The 16,653-nt window shown below is 35.5% G+C and overlaps 1 protein-coding gene across 5 annotated transcripts in view; it reads left to right on the top strand.

Annotated features, from left to right (window-relative positions):
• The window catches only part of LOC105228719 (uncharacterized), a 76,730-nt gene that overhangs the window by 12,696 nt on the left and 47,381 nt on the right, over positions 1-16,653 (top strand). For 2 of the 5 annotated variants that reach the window (XM_049446458.1, XM_049446457.1), the window contains exon 2: positions 1,022-1,567. In XM_049446458.1, the coding sequence (XP_049302415.1) occupies positions 1,309-1,567 (259 nt within the window). In that variant the 5' untranslated portion in view covers positions 1,022-1,308. Of the gene's footprint in view, positions 1-779; positions 1,568-16,653 lie in introns of all 5 variants that reach the window. The other 3 variants (XM_049446454.1, XM_049446456.1, XM_049446455.1) reach the window with 2 other exon arrangements.

The following is a 16,653-nucleotide window of genomic DNA, read 5'->3' as shown; positions in this document are numbered from 1 at the left end:
ATTCGGCTGTGGTTACGGCAGAGTTCAACTGGCACATTATTATGATGGGAAAATACTTTATCCATCGTCAATTCGTGTCGTTTTCGTTCGCCATCAAATTAGCCTAATAATCCGGACTTGGTAAGCCTTTTCTCAGATTGATGTGCATCACGCATTGTGAATAACATAAAATTTTGGATATAACTTCTTAGGTTAGGTCATCACTTTCGTCGGAGAAGGTACTTGCGAACATTTCAACTGCTCCCTTGCCTTTAGTGTATATCATTGGATCCACGTTTTGTTGACTCTCATGAAACAAATCCTTCGTGTTGTGATAAAACACTCTGAAAAGTTAAAAGAAATAAGTCTCAGATTGATATTGATATGATATTGAATACCTTTTCCGTTAGTCATGATATCGAATGGTGAGGCCAAGTTATTATCAAACTGCCCTCGTATACATTTCATCATACATACATATAGTACACAGTGTACCATGCATACGTTACATCTTTATAACTGCAGCTAACGCTCGCTAAGAAACTGAGCTATTCACTGTAACAAGACGTTTCGCCATTAAGTGTTAGCACAAACGGATAGGTTATTATATCGTATAACTGTTTATATGTGTAAACAAAATATATATGTATATTCATTTAACCTCTTGGCATTAGTCATAAAAGCTGGATGCTAAAAACTTATTGCCATACAAATACAAACAATTCCACGCATACAAATAAGCAGTGATTAATTAATTATATGTTTTCTATTATACGAATGTTCATGCTCTTCCTCTTCAGCGCGCGCATATTTGTGCTTGGGTTCATGCTTAAGCATTTTGTCGCCTGGCCTTTTGCTTTTCACGCCGCCAGCCTTTCCCTCGCCGCTGTGCTTCTCGAATACCACAACTTATTATATGCGATAATTAAATACTTTTTTATTACAAAGTGATTATTAATAACAAATGTGCACAACAACTTAATACAAGCACTTAAGTACACATAAGCGGACGAACCTACATACAATTATGTTTATTATACAGTTAAGTGTGTACTTACCAAAGGACATCATCGAGTGAAATTAATTGTTGCTCCTCAACAAGCAAATGTAGCAGGACTAATTTATTCACAAATTTGTTATTGTGCCACAACACAAGCACATGCATACAATCACCCACACAAATACATGCATATACAAGTGCATGTTTCATGAACATGTGCGTAAGTGCGTCAAAAGTAGTGTTATGTATTAATTATACGCACATGTGCTAGTGGGAAAGGTGTGTCAGTGTACGTGTGGGTCTGTAAGGCAGCAAAAGCGAGCAGAAAAATGAGTTGTGAACAACATCATCAGCAGCAACGGCATATACATCATCAGCAACAACATCAACAACAGCATCATCCTCATGAACATTATCAGAGTCGACCGTATCAGTGCAGACAACAACAGTTACAAAAGCCAAAATGCGCACATCAACAGTATAGTCAATACCAAGAACATCATCAGCAACACCTCAGTTGTTACACACAACAGGCACATCACCAATATCAGCTATGGTTTATTATCTCTGCGATATTGTTCTTAATCGGTGAGTAAGCTGTTATTATTCGTTTAAAAGAAGTATGATTAATAATTGCAATAAAATTAATATGCGTATAACTAATTAATATGGGGTATAAATCAGTGCGAAATATTACGAACAACAAGTTGAAGAAGGAAGTGTGGTGATCAGACAACCAAAGCTCAAGGACATTGATTTCAATTAGTTATTAGTGGCAAATAACATTATTATCAATACAGATATTAAGCGCTTCAAGTAAAAATCTTGCAAGTTCAGAGTAATGGGCCTTTCATTAGCAAAATAACACTATTGAATACTTTGATATATGAAATTGTCATTGGATAAGTGAAATAATTGTATGTATCTGCTGGTCATATACTAAACACACCAATTTTTGTCTTAAATAAATTGTTCAATTTGCCATCACCTTCCTTACTGCAGATAGCCGTTTGTCTTGCAGAAATATACATAATTGTGAATTTGAAGACTCCAAAAACATCGATGTAATCTCTGGAAGTTTCGGTTGACAATCATTTGTTTTTACTGGTGCCTTCCGTTTTAGTTTAGGGCAACTTTCAATTTTTCTGTGCAGAAACTCTTTCCTAAAATTAAATTGATAAAATTAAAATTGAAAGCACTCAAATGGTTATAATTTTTTTTCTTTTGAGTTAAAAATAATAAAACATAAAATATTTGATAAATATAAAATAAAAATTCATTAATAATTTTTAGGCATAATATTTAAATAGTATTTCTTATAATAATCGACCGCTCAAAACCTTTATTAACATACCATTTTCCTTTGAGGGAGTTAATAAGCTTTCAGACAATACAAAAAATGATATTTATTATTTTTATTTTCCAGCAAATTTTGAAAAATATTGGCTCTTTTTGTCTTCTCATAGCAGTCTATATATTTTCAATACCATCAGAAAAAAAGAGATTTTAGCAATCACACAGGTAGAGCCGTTCGCATTTTGAAAAAAATTCGAAATTTTGACGTGATATGCTTTGACTAAAAATTATTATTTTTTCGATACTAAGTAAATATGAGAAAAAAGTAAATTTATTTAATTCACTAAAAATTACAGTGTGCTGGAACATTAGAAGGTAAGTTTTCAATAAACTTCGTGAAAGAAATATTTTTTCTAAAAATAAAAATAAGATAAACCCAAAATCTTGGTTTTTCGAATATTTAACATAAATTATGAGATTAAAAAAAAAAAATATGTATATAAAGTTATGATCTTTTCTTTACCTACAAGTACAATATTGCCAGATAACTTTTTGCAATGGAGCTCGTAGTTTTGCCAGAAATCGAGATAACCCATCTTTAAGCCTTAAAAAACCAAGCTTCCTCTCCCTCTCCCTCTCCCTTTCCTTTTACTGAATTCAGAGCACCGTGAATTATTTTTTCGTAGTATTTCATCTTTCATTTCCGGTGGGTTTCGTCTTAGTGTTATTTATTTATTGTTTTTTGTTTTCAAAACTTAGATACCCTAGTGTAATCGGAAAAGAGAATACAACTGATAATTTGATTGAACTAGACAAATGTTCGTTTATAAGCGATAAGAGTTAGAGCCAACACAATTTGTTTGCTTCGAACATGATTTCTAAAAACTAAGTTGCTCAATCCAAAATTAAGGACATATTTTGCAAAGCGAAAATTCCAAATGAATAGATTGTGGCCATGTTTTAAGATGGTACAGAAAACGAAGAAAACTAGAGTAATAACTTCAAAACAATAATTATAGTTCAGCCGTGATGGAATATTTAATTCTCTAATCGCTATAATTAGCCGCTGCTTTCTGATCCTAATATACCAAAGTCTAACACAAGAAACAAGAAAGTTAGGCAGTGAATTTGAAACACCAGATTATGCGGTAGCTGAGCCGCTTTCTTCAAAGTACCTACCTAACCAGTATATGTAATAGCTGTCTGACGACGCACCTAGGTCTTTAGGAGATGATTGTGTCCTTTCTGAACTACTCCGTGCTTCTGATGAAACTCATCAGAGCTAGAACATTTATTTTTGCAACCTCTGAAATGTCATCCAGAAACCCTCGACCGACCGTTGTGATTCCTTTTCTGTACAGAGCCCGGCATTCGCATAGAAGATGTTTTACTGTCTCCTCTTCTTCTAAGTTCTGACGGCTTCTGCAAAAGTCATTTTACGGTGCACCTAGTCTGCTGACTTGTCTGACAATTAGACATTCCTTTTGAATTTAATAATCGGCATATCCGGCCTCTGTTCTATTCATACCATGTTTGCCTACTTTTTGCACAAGTCAGGGATTGACTTCACCGAGACTTAGCTATTTTGTAATATGTTTATTGGTGGTCGGTGCTTGCTCTGGTAAGTTCATCTGTTTCACTTTTTTGTATGACTTTAGGAGGTTTTAATATTTGTCCCAGTTTCCATCGCATTGGAACAATTTAGCTAAATTAAACTGCTTCCTGCAATCCTTCTGTATTTTTTTAAGTTCGGGAGATCACTATGGGGGCTTAACTCTTCTCCTACTACTTGTTTTTGGACATGCTAACGAGAATGTTTAGGTGACGGAATGGCGGATTAATGGCGGAATCCTAGGAATATGTTTTTTCAGCTCATGCAGGTTTATCGGTGATACGAATAGGACTGTCCCTCAAGAACTCTCCAATGAGTTCTTTCAACACAAGTGTGATATCTAACACTTATTTTCAGTTTACTGTGATAAACGTTGGCATGATATAAAACATGTTATAAAACATTTTATCATTGACGTCTATGCTGTAGTTACGATGGTACTTGCTTCTCATCGTATGTCATATAGCTGGACTCTAGCCGGTACCTATGTATATACACCCGTCTCCCAGCTTATCGCATTTGTGTCTTGGTCGCTATAACGATGTAACACGAAAACGTGGAGATTTTTCTTTGCGTTTAGAGTGCTTGGAGGTGCAAAAATTGCCAAACTTTAAATGCGGTTTTTTCAAAGTCGGTGACCAACATTATTCGATAACGGCTAAAACAATTAGTCTCAAATTTTTACATCTTACCGATAAATATTTTTTATAAACAATTTAAGGCCGAAATTATGGCCAAAAATCGAGTTTTTTGGAGAAACCGCCATTTTGTCAAAAAATATTATTTTACTTATTCTTTTAGTTAGAGTAAAGCGGATTTAACATTACTTTAACGAAATCTGTATGGTTTTTTTTATTTCGGAGGTTGCTGTTCAGATATATAGTGAGCACCGCTATATCGTCGTTTTTGAGAGCAACATCCAAAGATCAGTTGTAGTTCCTTTCCAAATAAATATTTTTACTAACAGTTACTAAGTCTTAAAATACAGTTAAAATATATCATAACATGTGTAGGAATTTTTGGATCAAAAAATTTAAAAGTTTTCTCAGAAAAAAATCTGCAAAATTCGCTTTTTCGACCTTCTAACAGTATTTATCCCCGTAAATAAGAGTATGCTTATTCCAGTGATAGAACGCATCAAAATTGTATTTTTTAAGATAGTGCGCTGTTATAAAAAAATAAGCAGTAAACAAGCACTTTTGAGGATTTAAATTGAAACACCCAACGTTTATAACGATCAAACATTTAAATGATTTTGTGCTATAGTAATACAATCAGTTGAATTTTCAATAATAAAAACAGGGAACTACAAGTAATATATATTTTACTTTTAATAGTAAAGTAGTGCCCCAGTCAACTTTCAAAGCCGGACAAAGCTCTGAGTGTTCACATCAATAAAAACGCAAGCGTTCAAAGAACAATCAAGCACTAATTAAATATTATGAAATATGAAATTCATATATCGCTTTCAGAAAAAGTTTGAAACATGGCTACATCCTTATACAACCAAGTCCTATCGATAGTTTGAAGTTCATAGGGGTTCATCATGATAAAAGAATCAGTAAAAAAGATTACCGTGCGCTATTGGCTACATTGGACTAAAAGTGTTTATTCTACTTCATTCTACTGTATGTCTCTTATTTCAAATGCCGCAATTTTTATTTAAGCGTAAAAAGTATCTACTCCCCATTCACAGCATTATGATCATTACAAAAACCCCCAAAGCAACGATGATTCGTAGAATGCATCTTAGTGTTAACATTTCAGACTCTAATGCTTGAACTTAATGTCATTTCTAAGCATTCTTAAATAGAAATTTCTCCTGTTAACCTAAACCTATTCTGATTTGGATCAAGAACTTCAAGATCATACAACAAACCTCATAAGAGTCAATTAAATATTAGAAATACAGACGTAAATAGATACCAATAACAGGGTAATTTAAAAGAGTATGGAAAAGCTTTGCTACTGCTCTGCAAATCCTGCACGTTACCTACACTTAAAGAAAAAAAAAATAAATAATTCTTTTTATGCATTACCATTTAAGAAATCTCATAATTTTCCACGATTCGCACGTGTCTTAGCCAAACAAGGCCATTCTAGTCGAAAGTAAAATACGTGAATATCATCACATGAACATACAACAAACACACGATAACAAATTAACTAATTGCATTAACGACTTAAATCTGCAGTACACACAAAATATTGCCGAACAAGCAAATAAACACACAAAATACCAAACCAGCAAAAAAAAAACAACAACAATCCTTAAATAAACCAACCAGCGAATCAGCTACAAAATTTTGCCGCGTCGCAGGCACGAACGCACATGTTAATCGCAAACAAAGGCACTGAAGTGCCGCTTTCCACGCGTAACTCAAACAACCTGCAAATAAATAAGGCAAATACGCCGGCAAGAAAGAGGACACACTGAAATGTATTTACATATAAGCGCACACCCACATACATATACAACTGTGTATGCATGTAGGAGGACCCAAGCATGCTTGCTAATAAATATGCGTTGGTATACGCTCCACTGGAGTGCTGGTAAATAATTAATGTCAAAATAATTTAGTTACAATGATTTTCGCTCAAAGCATACCAAAAGAGTTTCTTAAGTAAACAGGCAAGCCAGCAGGAGGGTGCAAAACGGCGAATTCGCAACAGACCCAACAGACTGCGTAAAGTGGCTGTAAGAGACACAGGCACATGTGCCAACAAGCGTCTACACACCAGCTTCTACCATATATCCATGATATACAATGCCTTTGCCGGTTGAGCAGGCCAAGGAAAGATTTCGTATGTGTATTTTTATTTCTCTCTTTATTTTTGCGCTAAATACACACAATTAAAGCGCAGCAAAAAAATGGAACGAAAACATTTTGTGCTGCCAAAGTATGCCATGAATTTAGCTGATTACAAGGATAAATACTAAAGGTTGCGTATACGCCATGTATACCATTATGCAGCCGCGTGTGTGGGTGGTGTGACAGAATCAACAAAAGACAAAGAATGCCATAAAAAATTTCAGCGGTGCTTTCTGAAAATAACACAGTCTGCTTGATAACAAAAACAATGTCGCATTAACAAATCGGTTGCAACGGAATCCAATATACACATGTACACACACATTTGACACAGAAATACTTGATAGGTGCTGGTAGGCTGATAAGCGTTCTGCCGCTTAAGCGTAATAAGCAGACAGGAAATCGAAAAACGTTGTACTCAGCAGACAAACGGGTATAAGATGAACGTAAACCGTAAGCCGCCAGAGATGCGTACCAGCGTGGCATACAAATTACCCTATTAATAAGCATCCATTAAGTTTGGTGCCCCGCAGCCGCTACCGCCAGTTAGCTGTTTAGCGAGTTTAGAACGCTTTCGTCGACGAACTACTGATTGCTGCTAACGAGACTGTCAGTGGCACTTCCGCACAGTTACGTAGCAGTTAGCGTTAGAAAGCTCACCGCCCTATCTTGTACAGTCGCATTTACTCACTGCGAGCCAGTGGGGTAACGATATTTTACAATGGAATGGCAAATAGCAAATAAAATTTTACAACAAATTGAAATTAGTTGTTGACACGACGCGAAAAAGAGTTGGCGTGGCATTGGAAATGGCTGCAGATGACAGTAACACGCCATTCAGCTCAAATAAGAAAGTGCAGAGTATTGTTGTTGCATTTTCGGGTTTTGCAGTTGTAAAGCCGCCAAGCAGAATTTACGCAAAAAGTGTTAATTACAGGCAAACTTTTGTCACAAGCTAATTGCGTAATTACACGTGGGTAGCCAATGAAGGCCGCTGTAGTGAAGTTTGCTATTTGTATTTCTGACCTATGGTACTTAGACTTCTTCTTCCAACTTTTCGAACTGTTGTTTTAGTATCAAAATTGCTTCAAATTTCTCTCTTCTGAGTATTCTCTTGAGTTTTAAGAACAGGTGAAAAAAGTGGGTAGCCAAATTCTGACACACAGTGGGTGCAATAGCAGTTCAGAGTTCAATTGCGAGGTTTGAACAAAAATTAAAGCAAATATGTAATAGATTTTTAAATAAGTTTCATTTCTGAATTTGACTTATTCCAAAAAGTTGAGCAAAGAATCTGTGTACAGTCCGAATGTTGAAGGTGGACAAAATCAGCGTTTATCGGTTGCATAAAATATTCTCAGAGGGTCGAAAAGATGTGGCTTTGTGCCCTTGATAATACTTCTGCTCATGCATAGTTGCTTGTGTGCGAAGATTTGGCCGAAAACGTTAAATTTATTATTTTAATTTAATCAGCTTTTCACAAAAGAGTGGCAGTTTTACAAATGGTTTTAAGGAAATTCGCAAATTTTTAATTCCATGCCTTGATTTGATCTTTGCTTATTGCCTTTATTCCATGTGTTTACTAATTCGCCTATAGCAAAAACGCGCTCGTTCTCTGTATGGAAATCTTTTGATATCTCATTTGCCATTTATGCCGAATTGACACGTGTTGCCATTGCAGAAAGAAGTGAAAGAAATGAAAAAAAGCAAGAATGGAGCTGTGACTGCTCTTCCATACAATTATTTTTGCTTCGGTTTTCTGATTGTTAAAAAAACGCACGCAAAATCACATGCGGCACACTCTAACTTTTAACCTCTTGGGTCTCATATTCAGTTTTGAGCACCACTTTCCTGCTCAAGCAAAACTTCGGTGCTTGTTGTTACTTTGGTATTTTCTTTCGCGAAGCGTGTATACTTATAACTTCCTGCTGACATGCCCATCCTTGCAAGTATACAAGCCCACGCGTATGTGGTATATATGTACATGCTGTTGACATGCGACTCTGCATATTAAAAGCGTAAAATTAGAATTGCTTTCGGCAAAAGCCAGAAAAACAATCACTGCGCCATCTGACAGGCGCGTTTGTGTGTGGGCCTTACGTGCGCAAAGTCCATATTAGACACATGTTATACTTGTCTAAAGGTAGGGGCTGGTAATATAAGGCATAGTTGTCTTAAAGAGTGTTTCAGAGTACAAGTTTCCTAAATTCAAAAACAAAACAGCTATTTACTTATAAATCCGCTGGAAAAGCTTAGTAGAACTGGAGTGACCGAAATGGTGAGTATTTCTTATCCCACTGTTAATTTCCATATGCCTTGAATTACAGCTATAGAGCTAACCTAAAAGTTTTCAACGAAGAACATATCTTCTTCGTATTTAATTTGACTCGTGAACTACTTGAAGGCTCAAAATGAGAACTATTTTTCTCCTTGTTTTCTAAGTAGAAACCCGTTTTTTGAGTTACAGGAGTTTTCATTATTGCAGACGTCTCGACCGTTTTCAAATTTTCAATTTAAGTCGTACTTAAAGTAATTTTACTTTACCCATGTATTTTAAATGGATTTCCTTATACTTTGCAATTTTTTATCTTGAAATGAAAAAAAAAACATCGTTCTACAAAATGATGTTTTTCTACTGGATAGGAACAAGTCAAAGTTTTGCCGTCTTCTTGTCGTTAATTTTGGTTAGCTGGTCCTAATTGACAGTAGTCAAGAAGTCCACGAGTTAAGATAGGAAATATTGCCGTAAGCCAATTGTTGACGTTGTCGAGAGAAAATAAAGTATAATCATCTCATGTTTTCTTTTTTAAGAGTTATAGGTTTGCATCATTAGCACAAAATTATCACTCAGCACTCAGCCTCCCAGGTGAAAAAGCTGGAATCAAAACACTTGCATTAGCAGCTTTATGAGGGGTTTAAGTTGCTTGTCGATAACTACATGAGATATAAGTTCAGTATTCTGGTATCTTAAAAGACAAGTTCTCAGTGAACTAAGAGATCGTGATGTAACATATTCACATCATGAATTTCCATTTCGTTCTATGCTAGTAAATTTGGCCTTAATAGCTCATTTGCTATTTATACATTTACATTTTTATACATTTATTTTTTGCTACAGTTATTGGGGTTAGTAATAATATGTGACAATACATTAGTTTGAGTAGACATAACAGGACTCTGTTCGTCATACAAAAAATAGTAGATCAGTGCAATTACGCTAACATATATAAATTGTAGAAAAAATTACAGTTGCTCAATAATTCATGCACTGACCCCATTTGCTCGCCAACGAGCCAAGTGAGTCATAAGTTTTTAAGTACATACGTACACTTAAGTAAATGTTGTTTTCTTTCTCCGGTTCCTCTCGACAACCCAGCCGAAGTCGTTGGTCTGCATCATTCAACTAAAGACACAAGCGGCTCATCCTTAATACCGTTAGTTGCGGTCAAAATCCCTTCAATTAACATAATTACATGACAAATGAGTGGCACACTTTACAAATATTTGTCAGAATCAATAAAATGAACACAGACGCAAAAGAAAGTGAACCGCTACATTCGAACGTTGGCTAAATGAAAGAAAAACTCAAGCGTCTTAGAGTGCTCTCCATTAGTGTTGAGTTTTATAAATCATTACCAACTCATTAAACAAACCGTTCGGTGCAGAAAGATAATGCGGAAAACAACGAATCGAAAAGCCAAAACAACAAGTGGGCGAAGGTAAAAGGTGGAACGAGGAAAAGTGAAATTGAATGGCTTTAAATTTTACTGTAGCTTACAATTATTTCGAACAGCTAAGCAAAGCATGGCAGCAAGCACGCCAACAATGCGTCACTGCCACAACAAATTTGCCGACATCTATCAATCATGAAAGCTACACGATCCATTAAACACGCGCATTTTAATCAAAGCAAAATAAAAAAATGAAAATGTATTCACAACCCACACTAACACGACTATACACGCGCATTTGCTTATTGTGTTTTAAACAAAACGACGAAAAGCGAGGGGAAATATTTTCGAAAATATTACACAAAAGCGATTGAAATACTTAACACATACCTTAACATAACCTTCACCAGCACGCAAGTGGAGTTCGTAAAGTTATTAGTGGACCCCAGCCAACGTAGTCTCACAAAAATCAACCGAGCATAAGCAACGAAGAAAATCGTCCACGCATTACACACTTCACTTAAAGCATTTGCCGTTGCCACCTTTTGGGCGCCAACTCAATGACCTAAAACTCCGAAATTAGAAAGAAATGTGTACCTCTTCGAGCGTGCCTTTTTCTACTGTATATACAAATATGTTCTTAGAAGGACGTTTTCTTTATGTTCTTCACAGCTGCATGTAAATTGCAAACAACAACAGCTAAGTTAAATAAATATGGACTCACTAATTGCTGGCAACATTGTACAACTAGAAAAAAAAAACAATCTATATTGATTATGGTCATAATTTTTATTTACTTGCGAGCTCACGTTCTTATGATATTTTTATACCCTGAACAGGGTATACTAAGTTTGTCACGAAGTTTGTAACATCCAGAAGGGAGCGTCGGAGATCCTATAAAGTATATATATAAATGATCAGTATGTTGAGCTGAGTCGATTTAGCCATGTCCGTCTGTCTGTCCATCTGTGTGTCTGTATATGTACGAACTAGTCTCTCAGTTTTTAAGAAATCGGTTTGAAATTTTGCCAACGTCATTTTCACTTCAAGAACCTGCTCATTTGTCGGAACTGCCGATATCCGACCACTGTAACATATAGCTGCCATACAAAATGAACGATCGGAAAAAAGTTCTTGTATGGAAAACTTTTGCATTTGACAAGATATATTCACAAAATTTGGTATAGGTTATTTTCCAAGGCAACAATGTAATCTCCGAAAAAATTGTTCAGATCGGATCACTATAGCATATAGCTTCCATATAAACTGAACACATAGTTATTAAAAGAAATGTACCTGTGAAGGGTATATTAGCTTCGGTGCAACCGAAGTTCACGTTTTTTCTTCTTTGCATTTATTTCGAAAATGCAAATCTATGAGAAAAATATTTTTCTTTATAAAAGAGAAGATAATCGAGTCAAACAAATAACTCAAATGAACAAAAGTTTTTCTAAATATCCAGATTATGTTAAAGTATCTTCTTGTTGTTTTTCGAAGTAAATATCTCCACATATTTATACAATACGAATACGAGTGACACAAGTTAATTTATAGTTTACCAACAAGGATCTCTGACAAGGGCTGGTTAAAAATATTTCGTCGCTTATTTATTATGATAAGTTGAAAATGACGATCGGAAATCTGGTTCCCTCTCTTCTGCTTGTACAAGAGGCATGTAGTTGTGGGTTGCTGAATTGGCTGCCCACTTGCTTGTTTGGCTGGTTCTTTGGTTGGTTGGTTGTCTAACAAGACGCCTTAAGTGTTTGCTGATAGATTTTATTGTTTCTTCTGTACGTGCTGGTGTTGGTGTGGCTGTTGTTGCTGCTTCTGCTGTTTGCAACAGCACTGCGCTGACACACTTATTTATTTGCTTAGATCGTCACTTCCTTTAACCTCGAGTGTTTTATATTGGCCACTTGGCTTACAGGTCGCAAAGAAAATATTTCGTATCTGCCCCGGCGTAAGTGTTTGCACTAGATTTAATAAACAAATTACAAAATTAGTAAAATACTCCATCAAAATGACGGCAAACTGTCGAACCTTTGCTGCTCACTCGCCGCCATCCTTGTATGTTTGTATATACATATGTACAAAGATAGTAAGTGCGCTTTTTGAGACGTTGCGTATACGCCCCGTACTATCTGCGCTAGTGGCATGAAATGTAAACAACAATGGATGGCTGGTTTGTGGGTGTGTGTGTAGCTACGCGGATATGGCCCATCAATCAGTTAGATTTTCATGCCCTTACAAAAGATAAATCGATTTAAGTGTGATTTTGATCAGTTTCATATTCACTTTCGGGGCCATCACAATCACACTTACACAGTGACGTCCTCTAGTGATGGCCATAAGAAAACATATATATCAAGAAAGGGTTTATTAATATGTACATATGGTTGGTAAAATGATGACTCTAGTAACTGGAAGTGACAATAGCATCATTTGGTATCTTTGAAAAATGAGCAGGATATTTGAAATATGATAAATGATATTTTCCATGTGCATGCTGCAAGCAGCTGCTGCAAGGACAATAGGAAAGGTAAATAGTCAAAAACGTAAATATTGATGTAATTTATAGTTTCCAAGCTTGTACAGAACTAATGCTGTGCTAGCACTGAATATTGAATTTCGGCATTTTCGTTTGGTAAATTATTGGAAATTAAATTGACAATCCATAAATCATAACTGAGGTGAAATTTGGCAAAAATTCAGAAAATTTAAAATATTTAAGAAAAAAGAAAAAAATTTAATTTCGACTGCACAAAAGTTATAATATTCTTCACACATGCATTTTTTAGATTTCAGTTTTTTTCTGTACTTTCTAGAGTATATGAAGTTTCCTTCCGGGTCAGGATAAATTTTTTTTTATTTTTAAGGATATATTAAAGCCTAAACATTTTTGAATTGAATTCAAAGTGATTTCGCTGTAATGGAGAGAGCCTCTGTTATTCATGTTTTAAGTGAATTGAACTAAATATGCATTTCCAAACTTCTGATACTGAACCTAAAACTTTTTCACATAATTCTTTTTATTTTAAAAGTTTTAATTGAATCATTCCTTTCGTGAATAATTATTAAACTTATTTGCCGGTCAAACTGTCTTCCTTGTCACATTTTATTTATTTTATTCGACCACACAGCCATTCTATATTTTAATATACCATTGTTCCACAACAGCCAACAGTGTCGGATAATCTGTGTTTCCGTCACATTCCCAAACACACATATTCCAGCAACCCAAAACAAACAGAAAACTTTCAAACATACATATTTCTCACTAACAATGGGTGTGTGTGTGCAAATGAAGGAATGCGTGCTTTTGTGTGGTTTTACTTGCACGAAAATATGCTTGGACACTGAATTATGTACATATGTATATATATATGGTATGTTGTGTTGTTGTCGATATGTGGTGGCTCTTCTTCGTATACAAAAATATTTTCACTACTGTCATCTGCTTTGGCATACTTCAAATTCCAACGATGTTTACAACATATTCCTCTATTAAGTCTTTGTATTTGTTTTACTTTTATATGTTACTTTCTTAACTTCACTCCACAGAAATGGTTGGTGAATGCGTTCATACTTTGTAAGGTGGAGCTGTGTGGTGAGTTCATACCGGCGGTTAAATCGTATATAAGTCATGAACTTATTGTGTACCAAATACACATGTAGATAAGTATCAGGAATTGATATTAGAATGGCGAAAAGCTATTTGTTTTAATGAAAAAGGAAATTTTATTCCATATATCTTCTTAGATATTATATACGGACAAGAGAGTTTTAAGTAAGAAGAATTTTTGATTGACAGGTCTGTTAACAGATTGACACATATCTCAACTCCATTTTTTCTGCCAGTCAAAGCAGAGTCAACATACGATACCTACAACCTAGCTTTAACTTATATAATGGAGCTGATTTTTAGGCGACTAATATGTGACCTAAAGCTCCAAGTATATATATTCACAAATATACTGCTCCATTGAACTAAACGACTATTTCTAATACACCACTATTTGCGTATATTTTTTTAAGTGAGGTTATTGTGAGTGATTAAAATTTACTAATTAGGGTTCGTTTCATTTTCTATAATAAACTCAATCGGTTAATTGAATATTGCCAGCCGACTTAATAGAGGAGACACCCTCTGTGAATAAGAAAATATGTAAAATATTTAAATATTATTATGAAATGAACTATTTTTATAGTTTTTTGTCTTTTTTTAACCAGTTCTCAGTTCATTTCCCATTGGTTTGCTTTCTTTACAAGCTACCACGCAGCCACAATTCGTATCAAACCGATAATTTCTCCATACGGTAACCACATTTTAAGCACAAGCACTATCTACTGGCAGCATACTCTGTGATAGAAACACGAACTAATGCTTTTGGCTCCAAGAATATTAATAAATGTGCGTATAGTTTGAATGTACAATATGTTTGACATTTGATTGGCTCTGTGTCCATTTTAGTGGTTTGTGGCAAACTGATGAAGTGCGGTACATTCCTAGATGGAGAGCTAGTGGCTGGCGAACGCTAAAGAAGATATACGGAAGAGAGAAAGAGATAATACTTTAATTCCTCATAAGTGCATGAGCGATATGGATACATATGAGTATTTAAACAAGAAAAGTTTGTCGGATGGAGAAATATAGTAGTAACCAAACGTAAAAGCGACTGATGCTAATATTGCTTTTCTTATGTGCACAGATATATACTTATAGTTATTCTGACATATTTACGTGTAAATATACATGTAATAATAGTAAGTGGTTGTATATATGAATTTAAAGAATTCAAAGTGATATATACATCTCAGAAGTTTACACACTACCCACACACACATACATACATCCCAAACTAAGCGTTAGCGCCAGTAGTTTTCTTGACCTTACGCCCTCTTAAGCCCATCGAGGAAAGGCAATGAGCAGTAAAAAGGCCTTCCTAAGTCCACTTGCCAAGGTTGCTGGATTTGAGCGATAATCGATGAGATGATTTTACAATAACCCTAAACCCAAAACCAATATTTGTATTTGCTCATGCGAGCACTCGCAGGCAAAATGAGTGCAATGCGTGCGGTTGCCCATACACAGGCATATATGTACATATGTATATGCACATATATACGTCATTTAACCGATAATCCCACTTAATAGGTTTTTAGTGTAATTTACAAGTGTGTGATAAGCATCAGTTTGTTGCTGCTACCGATGGTGTTGCCGTCATTACCAGTGATGAGGTGTTGATCATGCGCTGCGTAAGACTTTAAAATACACTTATATAATTTCATTTGAAATAAGAGTTCATGAAAGACGTGAAAATGTGTAGGCATTAAATTGGACTGTTTTCAATAAACACGAAATGTGGGGCATCGTGTGAAAAAACGGCTTGCGCACAGTCACTGTTTCTTTTCGGAATAATAATATGAATATTTATTGCGTATACGCCACGTACGACAGCTAGTTACTCATGCGCGTTGTATGGCATTGTGTTTGCGGGTATTGCCATTGAAACCCAGTGAAAGTATTTCACATGTATGTGTGCATATATTTGCTGCACGCACACAAGCATATCTATTACATGTTTGATCAACTGATAAAAATCACAAACGTACAAAAAGTCATTTATTCAGCTTTTGCACACATTTTAAGCGTAATTTGTATGCGTACAGATTCTGTTTGCTGCACGATTTTATTACACATTTTCCAAGCCCTTCACATGCTGACAAAAAATTGGTACCTATTTCTGGTGCGCTTCAATACAGACAGCAACATCACTTTCACCGAGCGATACGTCAAGGTTTCAAGGGCTCACATCGCGACATATAAGTGTGCGTAAATGTTTGCGCAGCACAAATGCTTACATAACCATTTGTAGGTGTGTGTATGTTTTGTTTGCAGTAGCCTTTGTTTATATTCATTTGCCCTGCTTGCAAATGCTTCTGCTGCCCCTCTTTCTTTCATTTCATATACTACATTCATTTTCGAAATTCCCCTCTTCACGCCGTTGCGTTATGAGTACAATAAAGCATACTTTTTAGCGCGTTCACGCCCATTTCTAAGCTCACACCCAGACGCTTCGACCACCCAGCACGCGCGCAAACCCATTCATCTGGCTTTGGCGGGAAATTGATTCCAATCAATCAAACTCACTGATTGTTTTTCTACTTTGTTCGCTTTTTTTGCGCGTTTTGTGTGTGTGGTGGTGTGTCTGCGTGTGTTTTGTGCAAATTTTCTGTACTTCAGCATTATGTGTAATTGAGCAAATGCACATACACTCATACAAC

This window comes from Bactrocera dorsalis, chromosome 1, assembly GCF_023373825.1.
Source record: "Bactrocera dorsalis isolate Fly_Bdor chromosome 1, ASM2337382v1, whole genome shotgun sequence".
Taxonomy (NCBI): Eukaryota; Metazoa; Arthropoda; class Insecta; order Diptera; family Tephritidae; genus Bactrocera; species Bactrocera dorsalis.
The sequence above is the reverse complement of the archived record's forward strand: the minus strand, read 5'-3'. Positions and strand labels throughout refer to the sequence as shown.